This window comes from Odocoileus virginianus, chromosome 26 (genome assembly GCF_023699985.2).
Source record: "Odocoileus virginianus isolate 20LAN1187 ecotype Illinois chromosome 26, Ovbor_1.2, whole genome shotgun sequence".
Classification (NCBI taxonomy): Eukaryota; Metazoa; Chordata; class Mammalia; order Artiodactyla; family Cervidae; genus Odocoileus; species Odocoileus virginianus.
In genome coordinates this window covers 27004197-27020001 of record NC_069699.1, presented here as the reverse complement: position 1 = coordinate 27020001, position 15805 = coordinate 27004197, and the positions used below count along the sequence as shown (strand labels likewise).

Here is a 15805-nt window from a genome sequence, read left to right as displayed (position 1 = left end):
ACACTGTTAGGGCTATATTATGAACTCTGGAGTCTTTACCTATTTTTTTTTTAATATGGGCTATATAGAAATCCACTTGTAATAAAAACTGACAACTGTGACAAAAATAAGGATATAATACTAAAAATAAATCAAATGATATACAGTACTGTCATTATTCTGATACAGAATTTTTACACAGCAATAGCGGTATGTACAAATGACAGGGTGTCAGGCAATCCATTACAACAGACCTTTGGGTTACAGATAAAGTTTAAATGACAAATTAATACTGATTTTAAAATGGTAACTAGTGTTATGCCAGATTAAAATCAATACCTCTTCTTCAAGTGACATTTTCTGGAACATCTCTAACTAGGAGACTTTTGTTTTTAAAAAATCTTTATAAAAGGAAAAAAATAAATGTAGTATCATACTGGAAATGTTTTTTTAAAAAAATTCCAAATCTATAAATCTGGACTAAATTAATTCGACTTCCCATTCTCTCTGTCCTTACACTGGTCAACCGCATACCTGAAACCCACTTACATAAGCAGGTTCAGCCAAAGTTCAGAAGCAGCCCTGTCTCTACTCCCTATAAGAGAAGTTTAGGGTTTAGAAGTTTAGGGTTTCCACTGTTTAGGTATCAGGCAAAAAAGCTTGATTCTCATCAGTGATTCTGCCAGCAAGCTCAAGAATATGGATCCTCACTTTAAAATGCTAGACGGTCAGGGAGGGAAATGCCAAACAATAAAATGAGAGTCTTAAAATTCATTGCGGAATGAAGGAAAGCGACCCAAGTGTGCGTTGTGCTTGTGTGTGGTGGGACAGGGCTGGAGGCAGGGTATGTTTAAGGGAAAAAAATTTCTGTAACAAAATAACAAATTTGTATTCTCTGCACTTCTGTGAAAATGGGTGAGTTATTGGCATTAAAAAAAAAAAGCCAAATGAAAACACAAACAAGGAAATGAAAACTGTTCCATAATGTCCTGCACTTTATGTTTCTATTCAAAATGTAAATTCCCTTTCAATCAAAAAAAAAAAAAAGTACAACATCATTTAAAAATCAAAGAGGGAAATGTGACTTAGAGAACTGAGGAAACAATACCATTTCTTTCTGGCATATTATTTATTTGACACAATCACAGGTGAACAGGCTTTACAGATATCGTGTGGCTGTTGACATTCAAAGCTTCTCCTCTAAAGTGATTACTTCCGGGCTGAACAAGTATATCGTTTAGACGAATTCCGTGAACAGGCTAAGTCGGGCAGGCATGGACATGTGTGATGCTTTCTTTCCCCCATATATGGAACCTAAAATAAAAAAGAAAACTGAGTTAGAGCAGGAAATGTTAAAAAAAAAAAAAACTATTCTTAAGGAATTTCTTTGATTAATAAATTAGTGTTTATTAAATATTAACTGTTCCTCAAACAACAGCATCTATGTTCATGTATTATCCTTTTGTATCCTTACAACCACTCTGTGAAAATGGCTAATACTTTAATCACACCCATCTTATAGATGAGAGACGGAGGCACAGAGAGGTTAGGAACTTGCCTGAGGTCACATATCCAGAACTTGAAGTTTGGCTGGCAAATGGACCTGAAGGACCAATCTTTTAATCAGCAAGCTACACTGTCTTTTACATTTTCTCATTTAGTTTTTTTTTAAGAGTGTCCTGCTCCTGAAGCTCCTTGAAGAGAACATAACTTTATGGGCACAACCACATGAATACAATGAGCAAATAAAAATTCACTGATGACGAGAAATGTATAAATTCATCCATTTGTGCAAAGATGTGAGGGAGTTCCCTGGCAGTCTAGTGGTTAGGATTTGGTGTTTTCACTGCCATGGCCTGGGTTCAGTCCCTGGTCAGGGAACTGAGTTCCTGCAAGCCAACAAAATCAGGGAAGGAGGTAGCCTGATTTGCAGAAATGCAACAGAGCAAACCTCAGGCAGGGAGAGCCAGCAGTGAAAGGTCGCTCTCACCCCAAGCACAGTTCAGTTGCTGTTTCTAAGAACCTGCTTGTGCCTTGGGTGAAGCTAGGTGGAGGAGGGTCAGCTAGCAACTGGTGTGGCTGTTCTCTGTGCCAGGGGCAAGTGAAGAACTCAAAAAACATGTATGCTTTCTAGAGGCAAACAGCAAAAACCCCTTTTCTTCCCATAGGAAAGGTGCCCTCTCAAGAATCTGCCTGCTTTACAAGTGATAGGGAGAAAGTTTAACTCTAGGCCTGCAAGTGGTTGATATTAATGAAATGAGATGGCAAATTACCCGATTGAGGGTAATGTTAGAGAGGAGAACTATTGCAATCTCATGCCTTCAGGGGATCCTTCCACAGTTCACACATGGCACAGAAATGCATCCTTCCTGCTTCCCAGCTCAAATGCTTCCTTTGGTGTCATTCTAGCGCATTTTCTATTCTATTCCTCCAAAAGAGGCTACCCCACCTCAGTGATCTATCCTTACAAAGAAAATCTTGAGATGCATCTTCCAGATGCCTTCTAAATCATTTCTTTCTGCATCAAACAAAAGGCTGAACATGGGCCTGGTGCACTGGGAAGACCCAGGGGGATCGGGTGGAGAGGGAGGTGGGAGGGGGGACTGGGATGGGGAATACGTGTAGATCCATGGCTGGTTCATTTCAATGTATGACAAAAACTACTGTAATGATGTAAAGTAATTAGCCTCCAACTAATAAAAATAAATGGGAAAAAAAAAAGGCTATCTGCAGACAGTGGCAGATGCAGACAGTGGCAGAACCATTCTAACCTTATTTCCAGGTTGAATTGATTGGATGGACCCAATTCTATGGGTGTTCAACAATGGTCAAGGCTAATTGTTCTGGGCATCATCTTTGGATGCTACCATGCTCATGTTCTCCTTACCTTTTCCTTTCTTCTCTTCCTCTTTCTTCTTTCCTGCCTTCCAATTTCCAAAATGGTTCTGGAAGGGCCAGGGAGATGGTTGAGGTCAATAAATCAAAGGGAAGGGTAGGCGGGTGGGGATGGCACGTGGTGAACAGGCAGGACACCCCAGTTCTTTGTCCTTTTGTGAGAGCCTTACTTTCAAGGCTCTAAGGGCGGTGTCCACATGGGGGCACGTGGCCGTGGGTCCCACGCAGACACGGGCTAGAATGGTTCTGTCACTGTGTGTGTCAGAGGGTCCATGGAAGGCTGGCTCATTCATTGCCACTGAGAATATATATATCAGAGGAGGTGGGGGCAGCAGGAATGGCTTGGACAATTCCAAGTGGATGGCATGAGACATAACAACTCATGACTTTGACCTAGAGATTTTGAGAGATTCCTTTCACTGAGCCCCAAACTACTGCATGAGCCAGTGGTTCTCCATTTGGGGTGAGGCTGCCCCAGGAGATGGCTGGCAATGTCCAGAGCCATTTTTCTGTGTCACAGTGAAGGGAGGGGACATCTGGTGGATAGAGGCCAAGGATGTTGCCAAACATCCTACAACTCAAGGGACCTTCCCCATGGCAAAGAATCACCTGTTCTCAAATGTCAACAGTGCCAAGGTTGAGAGAAACAAACACAGGCAGCAAGGAACGGGAGCCTGGAAAAAGTGAGTGCTACCTGTAACAAGCATGTCAAACTGCTCCACATGGAGAAGACCCACCAGGCGTCTTCTATTCATTCATTCAACAGACACTGCCTGCGTGTCACCAGCACATCAGGCCCTGTTTTAGGTACTGAGGATGCAGCGATGAGTCAAACAAGAAAGGTCTCTGCCCAACACGGAGTGTCACATCAATGACAGATGCGTAGTAAGACAGTTTCAGCTACTAAGAACTCAAGGCTTCAGACTGATGCTCTGTGCACCTCGACACTGCGGTCACTCTTGGGCCTGCCACGTGGGTTCTCAGCAGCAAAAGCAGCAGGAAAGAGAAAATAACTCTCACCGGCAGCCTGCCACAGGCCAGGCCACAGAAAGGCATGATGTCTGAATGTCATGTTAAAGCTGGATGCCAGATTTCTATCTCCCTGTGACACAAGCTAAGTGACTTCCTCATGAGGGGAAGCGACACACCTGACCGAGGTCATCAAGCCACAAAAGGAACATGTCACAGTCAAACCCATCTCCATCTTCTTCCAAATACCACCAGGCCCAGACTCCAGGCCCTGGGAAGAAGAGGGAATCTTTTAGTTCTGAGTGCATAACACTCAGCCTGGTACAAAGGACACACTCAAAAATATATGTTCAAATGCTTGTCTCTACCCTAATCCCACCATAGGCTGTGACCTCCCTGGGGGGTAAAGAGGTGACCTTCTCAGGTCCTGGGGCTCCACCTTCATCCTGAATCCCCCTGCCTGGCACCAAACTCAGAAACCAAAGGCTCGTGCTTATGTAGGGTCCCTCCAGGGTCTAGGAGGGGCCCTGGCAATGTGTTCTCAAGGTCATGTGTTTTTGTGAAACCTTCAAAAATGTCTATTATTCTTTTTCTTACCCAGGGCATCATGACTGTGTAAACATCAACCTAGATTTGCTGCAACTCAATTTAACACAATGGTTAGACTGGCAGGTTCCTTTATCCCTGGGTGCCCTTTCCTTATATTTATCCTTTTTCAAGATCCAGTCTGTGTTTTTCCCTCCCTCACCCGAGGTTTTCTACACTGGACCAGCCTGTAGCAGTTTTCTCCTCCATCTACGTGCTCTCCATCACACAGACAACAACTGCTGACACGGTGAACACCCCGTAGATATCTGCCAATTTCTTGACTGGCCCATTCACTGCTATTTCTACATTCATGTATGGCAAGCCTAGTAGCTGTTTGACAGTCACACATGCACAAGAAAGTGTTCACAGAATATGCATCTTTAGATAAACAAATACAGCCAAGGAGCTAATCATTCAGTACCAATGTGAGGGTTTACTTTAGAATCAACTACCCACTCAAGCCAATGTTTCTAATACTATCGATTTCCCATCAGCAAATTCTAGGAGTTACCAAGGCAGAACCTTCAGCACTCTTGAGAAGGCATGATGCCCAATACATTTGCAGCATTTTTAAAGAGAAAACAGCACTGATATGAAACCAAAATATTATTTGCTATCTCTCAAAACAGAGTTGATTGTGTTAAAGAAGGAAACACAATGGGATACTTTAAGAAAAGCTGTCACGTGACATAAAAAACACTGGCCCAATAATATTTTTCCTTAATAAAACTGGTTTTGTTACCACCTTATCAATAGAAGTATATAGTTCAAAAAAAATTCAAATGGTATAAAAGTACATAAAATAAAACTGACAAATCCCATATTCCCACAGTTTCTGGTTTTAATAGCTATGAGGAGTACCACTGTATGCTTTCTTCTAATATAGTTTTTTTTCCTTTTGGGAATAGGCATACATTCTCATGGCTTCTCAGGTGGCACTACTGGTAAAGAATCTGCCTGCCAATGCAGGAGATGTAAGAGATGTGGGTTCAATCCCTGGGTGGGGAAGATCCCCTGGAGAAGGAAATGGCAACTCACTCCAGTATTCTTGCCTGGGGAATCCCATGAACAAGGAAGCTGGCAGACTACAGTCATAAGGTCGCAAAGAGTCGGACACAACTGAAGCAACTTGGCACAGCACATATATTCTCAGAACCCTAAATATACAATTATCAATCTCTCGCCTTCCCGTGAGCATCACGTTAAACTAGGGCCTGTGCTGAAGGAAGTGGGCCTGACACAGACCTGGGCCTCCCACTGCACTGTGTCCCCAGAAAAAATAAAGAAAAACAGGGAGTGGTGGGCCAGCCTCCTCGGTTGTATGGAACTGGACTTGAGTTGGGGAACCTTGAGTCTCTGGGACTAGAGGGGCATAAAAGATATGTAAGAAATAAGTAGTTTCTGTGGGTCAAAGGGCCCCCCTGACACACAAACGCATCCTGGCAATCATGAGTGGCAGCCACCAGCACCGTGTGGATGACGGCAAGAGAAGCTGTGTGCTGATAAGTTCCCTAGAAGGTGAAGATGCTGGATCTCCTATGCTCTGTCTTGTAAGGCTAAGTAAATGAAGTATTAGACAGTGGTGCTCACCTGGGGTGACTCCAGCCCCCTGCAATGCCCAGGGGGACATCTAGAGACCATTCTGGAGGTCATAGCTGGCATGGGGTTCTATGGGATCTAGCCGGTAGAGACTAGGGATCCTAGTAAACATCCAACAATGCCCAGGGCCACCCCACAACAAAGAGTCATCCAGTCTAAAATGTCAAGAGTCCAGGCTCAGAAGTCCTGTTGCTAATTGGAAATTATTTTCTTCAGAAAAGGAAAATGTATTAGTCAAGTTTTAAAGTGCAACTCAAAAACAAAAATAAAAAACCAAAAGTACTCATCACATAATTTTAAACTTCTAAAGCCCCTGAGTAAACAGTATCAGATGGACATGACTAACCTTTGTAAGCTCTGTTAATAAAAGTGTGGGTACAAATAGAAACTAGTGTTTCTTAAACAGCAAAGTGTTCCCAATAGATATGTGATTTAATAATGCACTCTTAATTATTAAAAATGAGTTGTTAAAAAAATCAATACATGTTATAACTACTATCTGCCTAAAAATGTGTTTAGAAAGCATGCATCCTATTCCTTTCAAGTAGACATATTTTATTCTATTTTTGAATGATGAAATGTGAAGTTAAAAATTTTACAATTACAAAATTTAGCCTAGGAGTATCTAAACTGTCTAATTAATTGATACATCAGAAACAAAATAGTAAAATGAATTCAATAGTATCTACCTATAGGTCTTAATTTCATTCATCAAATACTGTTCACTTTATCAAAATAATATCAGTGGCTAATGTCTAAGTGAAACCAGAATAGAAAGTTTAAAATTAGAGCAGGTATAGTCCTCACCTATTCACAGTCTTGTATTTTTAATACACCAACCCCTGTGACCACAATCAGAGCTAATCTATTTTTTTTTTAGAAGACAAAAAGAAAATGGAGGGGGGAACGTAATGAGCACATCACATTTAAAAGAACTTTTATACAGCGTCCATCTATATTTTTACCATCTACTAATGAACTGTAAAACTTTAGAGTGGAGTCTCACCAGGACATATTTATTTAAAAAAAATTTTTTTTAGTTGTTTTGAATAGAATATAGCTGAAAGACACTCTGGAAGAACTAGGTTTTCACCAGGATAAGTTAATTTCACTCAGAACAAGTAACAACTCTGGGACAAGAACTATGTTATTGAAATCACCTATGAAAATGTATTTTCAAGGCAGTAAAATAACCAATATGAACAGCTGTAATACTGAGGTCTAAAAACATGGTTTAAGTGGACATCTGAATGGGGGTAAGTTTAGATCTGACATTAAAATCTTACTTTTTCAGTACTTTCAGTTCTTTTATCACTTAATTTTACTATGAAAACCATAATCTGTTATCATAGACTTTTTTTTATCAAAAGTGTGATTAAAAACACAGCACAGACATGCTCCTGGGTTTATGGCAGGAGAACGATTTTGTTTTCTTTCAAAACTGACTTTGCATTAAATCTGAACTAGAAACTATAGGAACCAGGAAAACAGAATCTGGTTCTCTTGTCAAAATATCTCAATATTTGGAAACCTCATCGGAACTACAGGATGAGACAAATTTCAACCCTGGACTATTACGTGTCAACTCAGGGAGCATCTTCCCTACATAAACCCATCTGGGTTAACTGCCCTGAAAAAAAGTTCAAATTAAACATGACCACAGCTTTCACCGAAGTAGATGCCCATGGAGTGATGGGCAGAGCGAAATCCAGAGCCTATTCTCTGACCTATCGCCTTGGGACCTCAGCCACATACTGAGCCCCTGTGAAGCTGAATGTTGTGCAAAGGATGGGAGGAAACCAAACCTTACTTCACAGACTTGTTGTATTCAATGAGAATCACAACATTTAGTATCATATCAAGGATCTGGTGCATCATGGCATACAGCAAGTGGCAACTAGTATCGCTATTTGTACAAAAATAGTTGCCCAGAATGTGCCATTCTTGACTTGTTTTAGCAAACCAGCTGGGGCATCCGAGGTTATACTAACAATGTACAAAGACAACTAATTCTGAAAGAACAGTGAATTAAGAATCAACTCTTAAGCGACAGCGACTCCCATGGACAAAAGATGACTCGCGTTGGATAAGGCTGATGAAAAAAACTGAGACCAATGCCAAAGGCGGCTGGGCAGGCTTCACCTCCCCACCCCCTCCCCCACCAAGGGGAATGGGGTTAGTGGCTTGGCACAGAGCCAGACAACTAACGGTTTTGAAACCTTTCCTGTCTCAAAATGGCCAGGAATAAAAGGTGCATATCATGCTTACAAATGACAGTCCCGACTCAAGCGGTCAAACCACAGTGAGGAATGGTACCAATGCAACAGGAAGCGTTTCTCAAGGAAACCACGGGAGAGCCCAAGGTCATCGTCAGATGGCTCTAAACAACCAGAGTCCCCACCGCAGCGCATTGAGCGCAACTCCAGCCAATTTATTTCCGTATTTCACTCAGACAGAGTCAAAACCTTAGCTGCTGTCTGTGACTGTGGAGTATAGGAAAGATATTTGGCTCCATTTAATTTTTAAACCCTAAGCCACACGTGGCGAAAAGAAGGCGGCAGAATGCAGAATTCAGTTTGCTTTGAGAACATTTCACCTGTTTTTAGAGGATATGACGGGTAGAGAGAACACTGCAGAGGACTGAACTTACCTCCAACAAGCCACCAGGCCTGGGATGTGTCCTCCAGCACACACGTGCCACGTCCCGCCCACCCCTGCACCCTGGACCCCACGCAACTGCTGGGAAGTGAGGATGTACTGACGGCCCAAGAAGAGCAAGGCACCTGCAGCCTGGCACGCCTGGGGGATCTGGCTGGAACCATACCGGGTTTCAAATGTTCTGTATCTGAAGGACACGGATTCTCCAGGCTCCACAGACTTCTCTGCTCCCTCCTACCTGCCACCCACCCACTTGCAGAAGTCCCTCACAGCACCCTGGCCCCTGCAGACAGGAGGGTCTGCAATGCCTTAGGACACAACCTCTGCAGTCCCAGCCCACCCTGCCGTCACTCTTGCCACGTCCTGTCAATAACTTTCCAAAAATGCTGTTTAGGTCATTGTGATATTGAGCTGTTAGACAGTAGAATAAATTGGGAAGGTTAACATCATGAATCTCCAGGGTTGTGAACACTGCATCCTGTGGAGAGAGTCAAAATGTAGGACTTTCAAACTAAAATACAAGAGTGATTACATCATGGATCATTTTCTACAAAACCCAAAGCACAAACTTATGTGCTTCTGCCTTTTCAGTAGGTCTGACATTAAAACTTTTTTAAAGAGCTTTCATATTCTTATTTCACCAAAGAAGCATACACAGTATTTTATATATACACATATATATGTATATAATATAAATGGTAATATATATACATAAATAGTCTTTTAGGATATAAAATATATTCATATATCCAAAGGTAATATATATTTATATCCTAAAACTGTTAAGCAAAATTCAGTGTTTCAAATTATTTTTATGAAATGTTTCTAATGCCATGAGAACAAAGATGAGTAAATGATCAATTAAATAAGGATGGTAAGAATTCAGTTCTCTCAGATGGAAATGGAGAGGAGAATGGAAGAGGTGTTCCACTTCATCTTCTCTGATTTCCAATTTCTAGCACGCTTCATGTCATAGAGGCCTTGCTTGGAGCTGAGTAACTGAAGTGTAAGAGAACCAACAAGAACACATATATACTAACTTTATGACTCATGGGATGGCAACTGTCTCCCACTTTGCCCATCGGCGTGCAAATCCGTATGCTCTTAACCCAGATACTAACAGCACAGCACATGCCTTCACCACACTGGGGGTCATTTTTGCAGGCCTGAAATGTAATAAACAAACAGATAAATAAAGATAATCAGAACAACTCAGGCTAAAATTAGCAGTTTAAAAAAAAAGCCCTTTTAATATCCCACAGCTATGATTTTAATAATCTGACATATTAAAAAAAAACTGTAATCATTTATTTGAACATATTTACAATAAAATCTGATCAGAGGAGATTTTCGCACTTGGTGGAAAAAAAAAATCCTAAATAATGGCCCATACATTATGAAAATTTTAAACCCCAACACTTTTCAAAAAACAAAATTAGCTCTCTTTTTCTAGTGCTTTATGGATGAAACAGCTTTGAACTTGAAGGAGTTTATATTGGTCTTTTACCATACATAGCCATTAGGAACTACATAAATCGAACCACAGATTCTATAACTATTAATTGTAGAATAAAGTGGGCCCAATTGTAAAAAGAGATTTAAATAGTCTCTAAAACTATCATGAAATTCTCCAGATCCACAAAGATTCCGATGTAAATTTAAAAGTATAACTCATTTTCTCTTTCAAATATTTGCATTTTGGTTCATGAGATTTGACGTTTCTCACACCTCTGACTTGATTTTCACCATTCCTTTTGAAAGAAAGAAATTTCATAGGCTGAGAATGGGCAGACCAATACTTTTGCCTTATGTTACTCTTTTTTTTTCGGGTGAGTAACCTGCAAAAAAGAAATTATTGCCTTAGGGTATACATATGTGTACAATATAAGATTAATGAAACTATTCTATGAGATCCATCAGATTCAGAAATACAAGTGACAGATGCAATTATCAACAGTGATTACTCAAGACACTTGTTCCTAATATAAAAATTGTAAATACATATAATCAAAGAATCAACTATGGAGGAATTTCCTCACTTGACTAAACAGAAGTAAATAATGAAGTGTAAGCTTATTTGCATGAAAATAGATCCAAAGAACTATTATTCTTTCCTAGAACCATCCATAAATAGGATGCTTTGTTTGAATGGTTTTCGGTAATCTCTTTTGATAGTGTTAAGGTGAGAACATCCTATACTATATATGTAAGAAGCTAAAAAATCTATAATTTAGACAAATTTAAGTGCAGATTTAATGGAAACAACTAAGACACTTCACAGTTCTTAGTTTTGGGGACAGCTATAACTTCTCAAAACACAAATATATGGGGATACTCTTATTATTTTTTCATTAAAGTGATCAGCTATATTGTTTTAGAGTTATTTATTTCCCCCATTAGAATTTTTTCTTGGGCTATTTAAAACAAATATTGGATAAAAACTACAATTTTCATCTTGGGGTGTTTGGACATTTATAGGAAAATATACAAACAGTTCCATTTTTCCAGTTTTTATCTGAACATCAGAAATCACACATACATAGCCATTACATTCCATAAATGAGATGTTCACTATATGATCTTTTTCATTACAGTTTTAACAAATCTATGTGGACATATAAAGCAATTCAAAAACAATCACGTTACTACCCCCCCAAAAGTAAATATTCAAGGTGGAGGTTTTAGGCAATATTTTATTTCAGCAGATGCTCAAGACCAGGAATTCTAAAGCCCCACTAGCTCTTTTAATAAGACAATCAAAATCCAGTCAAAATCTCTTAAATTTCAATGACTTGGATTTTAAACATCCTAGAGATGACATATCTAGATAAGTTACTAGGTTTTTCATTTGACTCCAGATGGTTCCTGTCATGGAAACATAACTGTATTTCTTTGTTGCCATGCTGTTTTAGAGAAATTTTTAAAGATCCTTTTATTTTCTAGCACTGATTTGCAACAAGAAAAAGAACACATATAATCGTATAAGCCCAGTTTAAACTTTAACAGATAAACATTCAATGTGATAAAATTCACTTTTAAAAAAAACAGGTTCAGTCCTTGGAAATAACTTGCATAGGTTTATATATTTTTAATTAGACAGCTGTTTCTTAATGCCCTTCATCTTTAACCCACTGCAAATCTATTCAAATGGTGTTGTCTTGTGAATGGAACAAAAAGATACTTATATCACAAAGGAATTTGGGGCTCAGAGGATTAGGAGAAATTTAAAGAGCCAGCAGGGGAAGACGGAAAAAACCAATCAGATTTCAATTCTCCTGTATTAGAAAGACCTGTAAAAACTTTTTTTCAACCACAAGGACTGAGAAAGCTATTCAAATACATCTATATCTGTAAAAATCTCTACAAACTATACTAATAAATATCACAATACTTATTAATTAAGTATCTCTTGGCCACAACCCAAATATCTATTGGTTGTAACCAAATACTGTTATAATACAAGGACTTTTAATGTGCTATAAGCACATGGAGACAATAGTGCTTAATTTTCTCAAGACAATGACATTTCCCTTAAATTTAAATGATATTTCATTATCTGTGTACTATCATCTCAAACATATAAGTTTTTTCTTTAAACCCTATTATGTGCACTTAGATATTTGAAATAATCTAATGGAGGTGTAAAATACTTTCAGACTTAAGAGTTGAACAATCAGGAAATGGTAGCGATTCTGCATTGTTGGCATAAAGTAGACATTTTCATTTTGTGCTGTAAAGTTATCCTTCCGATGCACACAAAGAAACCTGTTGGTGGACCTAGGAGAGAAATGAACTAGTTCCTACTTCCACAAATGATGACATCTCTCTAAACTGAAACATTTACCGGGTCACCTACTCCATAATTAAGCCAAAGCACTGAAGGTGCTTTGTCAGGAGCAGGAAACAGAAAACTTTTACAAGGAGAATCTCAAGATGTTGGGGGGGGGGGGGAATGAAAAACGCTGGAACTTAGAAGAAAGGACCCATGTTGCTTTTTAAAAGTGCACTCATGACCTTGGACCAAGTTATATCAAAGGGTTTTGGCAGAGGATGCTTTGGGGAGCAAACTCCTCAACCGCAGAATTAAGACTCCCAGAATCTGGGGGTCTTGCCCCTTTGCATTTTAAGGCACTTAAATTTTAAGGACAGAGGCTGGAAAAGCCGGGAAAAAGTGCTCGAGAAAACTGCCAAAGGAAACTTCTTCTAACTTAAGAGAAAAAAGACCAAACACGAGGCCAGAGGGGCAAGCAAGCAGGAGAAGGTGGTGGGGAGCGGCTGTAGTCACGTCTTCCAGGGCGCGCCTGATGTCCTGGCTGTCCGCTGCTTAGCGATCAGGGCACTTTTCCAGGCGCTCCAAGGGGCGAGTGGGGCAGGTGACCCGGTCCGGGATAACCCTCCCGCGCCCCCACCTCCGGGTCGCGGTCCTCACCCCGTCTCCCGCTCGGTTCCCGCCCCCACGACCCCGCGGCACGAGGAGGGCGCGCACCGCGGGTGGACAGGTGCGCCCCGGCCGCTTACCCCGGTGATGATCGCGGCGTCGCCGGCGGGAGGCGTGAGCAGCAGCGGCAGCAGCAGCAGCAGGAGCAGCAGGCGGGCGCAGCGCGGGCTTCTCATGGCACCCTCGGGCCTGGGCGGCTGTTGGGGGACCGTTGGGGACGCGCGGGCTGGAGCACCGAACGCGGAGTGCCGGACTGGCCACTCTCGCGATCCTGCCGGCGGTTATAAAGGGGAGCCCCGACGTGACTCACGCAGCCGCCCGGCCTGCCGCACGCGCGGGGGACACGGCGCGGGCACACCCCCGCCCCCACCCGCCTGTCCCGGCTCCACGTGTCGCCATGGTGCCGGGCGCCCCCACTCCGGGCGCTACGCAGGCAGCGCCTCCCGCGCGGCGCCCGGCCCGCGGCCAGCCCCTTGCCTCGCGCCCTCACTGCCTTCCGCACGCGCCCGCACGTCTTCTGTGGTCGGAGACACCCCCTCTGCTGTCCTGGTTTCCCCAGCTCCACGTACTCAGCGCTGCAAACTTGCAGCTCATTTGCTCTCCAGATGTTTAGGGAGTGCCTGCAAAGGTGCTGCATTGGAGCAGGAAATGGCAACCCACTCCAGTGTCCTTGCCTGGAGAATCCCAGGGACGGGGGAGCCTGGTGGGCTTGCCGTCTATGGGGTCACACAGGGTCGGACACGACTGAAGTGACCTAGCAGCAGCAGCAGCACAAAACTGCTGGGCGCTGTGGACACACCGGGGGAGCAGGACGGGAGGTGCCAAAAGCCGCTCGATGTATTAATTTCTGTACGCCACCTACTGCCACTCGGTTTGTCCTTAGGGTCCAGGAACTAAAAAGACAGGCAGCAAACAACCTGGAACCGTGGGAAACATGAGGGTTACGGAGGGCAAACTTAACCCCTCATCCCACATCCCTGACGACACTGAGGGACTTGTCCTTCCAGCTGTGGGAGTCTAATTTCTTTCTTTCATTTCAAGGACTGGCCTCCCTTTCTCCTCACATCTGTTCCCTACCCTCTGCTCTCTGATGTTCCTCGCATTCATTTCTTCCCTTTAACGTCGCGCCAGCTTCAGGCAGAGCACTTCAGGATGATGCCAAAGCGAAATGAGATCGCCAAGCTCCGGATGCCAGCCTGAGGCACCTTACGCTCCAGGTAGGCAGCTCTCTTACTTTCCAGTCCAAGATAATCATCTTTCAGTCTTTATAAGATGCAATACGACGTTACTGGGATTCGTTCATTTGTGTAAACATGACTTGAGTACCTACTGGTTTCTAGGACCCCAATGAGAGGACCAGTGAGAGCTTCCCCTTCCATTGTGACCTCGAGTCTAGCTTCAAGAATCTCAGCGGGTTTATCCTCAAGGAAATTCTTTCGAGAATACCGAGGTGTGACCATGCCAAACTTGTTTCCACCAAAGTTCTGGGAAGCTCGACTTTATTCCTTGAAACCTCAGCTTTCCCTGGCCCTGTTGAAAAGCAGATGTGTCTTCCAGTTTCTATAATAAATGCAGTGGGGAGAGCCAGGACAAAGTTACTTTCAGACTGTGGGGCTCCCCCCATGCCAAAGCATTCAGACTAAATGTGGAAAAAAAAATTTAAAAAGGCAATTATCCGAATGTTAAACAGCTGAGTATTTGGATAACTAAATCTTTGACTGATTTTTAAAAACTCTTTTCATGAGTGTTTTTATGTTTGAGAAATGTCTTTAAAGAGAAAACAAAAAAGCATCAAACTTTTTTTTAACATTAAAAAATTTTAAAAATTGGATTCACGGTAAAGTAAGTGGAAACAGTAGCAAGTGACAGATTGATGGAAAGTTTCATTTTCCAATCTCCATGCCAATGGTAGCATGGGAATGCTGCCAGGTAAATGTAAAAACCAGTCAACATGGATTTTAACATTCCTACAACTTTTTTTAATGGTCTAATTTATATTTGTTACTGCTGAATGCCAGCTTGGGTATTCCCTGCTTCTCCAGGCATAAAAAACAGGCTATGTCTCTATAGTAAAGTCAGTTTTCAAAAATAGAAGGCTTCATACACTGCTTTTTGGAAAACAATCCTCATAAAGATGTTTTGAAACAAAGTTGGAAACACTTAAAATTAGGGTTGGTTTGGTTTCATGTTGATTCTTTTGATCCTGCTGTTTCTTCTAATTGCTTTAATGCTTAGAGGAGAAATGAAGGCCTCTGATATGACAGATCTTTGCATCCATGGCCAAGTTAAAAAATTGAAGTCTGAAAGTTGGTTGCATCTTATAAAAGGAAAGATGGAAAGCTGAGTTTAACTAATTCATAAAAATCAGTTAGGGAAGCCATTGTTGAAATAGAAATTGAAGAGTAGTTTGACTATTCTATCCTCCTTCTAATTGTTAATTTTGCCACATGATCAATGCAACCTTGGGATATAGAAAGAAAAGCAAACTTTGTGTAGTTCAGAATCTAGATTCCTATTGTCTAGCAGACCATCAAAGGAACAGGTGAATTGAAGGAGCAACACAGAAAAGTCCATAGACCTCAGGATTGTAAATTAGACTGAGCTGGATTGGAATTCTCAGTGACCCGTGGGCAAGCTGTTTTCTCACTTGTAAAATGGATAAAAATACCAGTCTCATGG

At 41.7% G+C, this 15805-nt stretch overlaps 1 protein-coding gene across 1 annotated transcript in view; it reads right to left on the bottom strand.

The window, feature by feature from the left end:
* Window positions 1-1089: 1089 nt before the first annotated feature.
* Window positions 1090-15805, bottom strand: part of PROK2 (prokineticin 2) — a 364017-nt gene continuing 349301 nt past the window's right edge. Inside the window, 5 exon segments of the mRNA XM_070455666.1 lie at window positions 1090-1293; window positions 2867-2908; window positions 2910-2924; window positions 9729-9854; window positions 13207-13397. Of these exon segments, the coding sequence (XP_070311767.1) occupies window positions 1189-1293; window positions 2867-2908; window positions 2910-2924; window positions 9729-9854; window positions 13207-13302 (384 nt within the window). The 5' untranslated portion in view covers window positions 13303-13397 and the 3' untranslated portion in view covers window positions 1090-1188.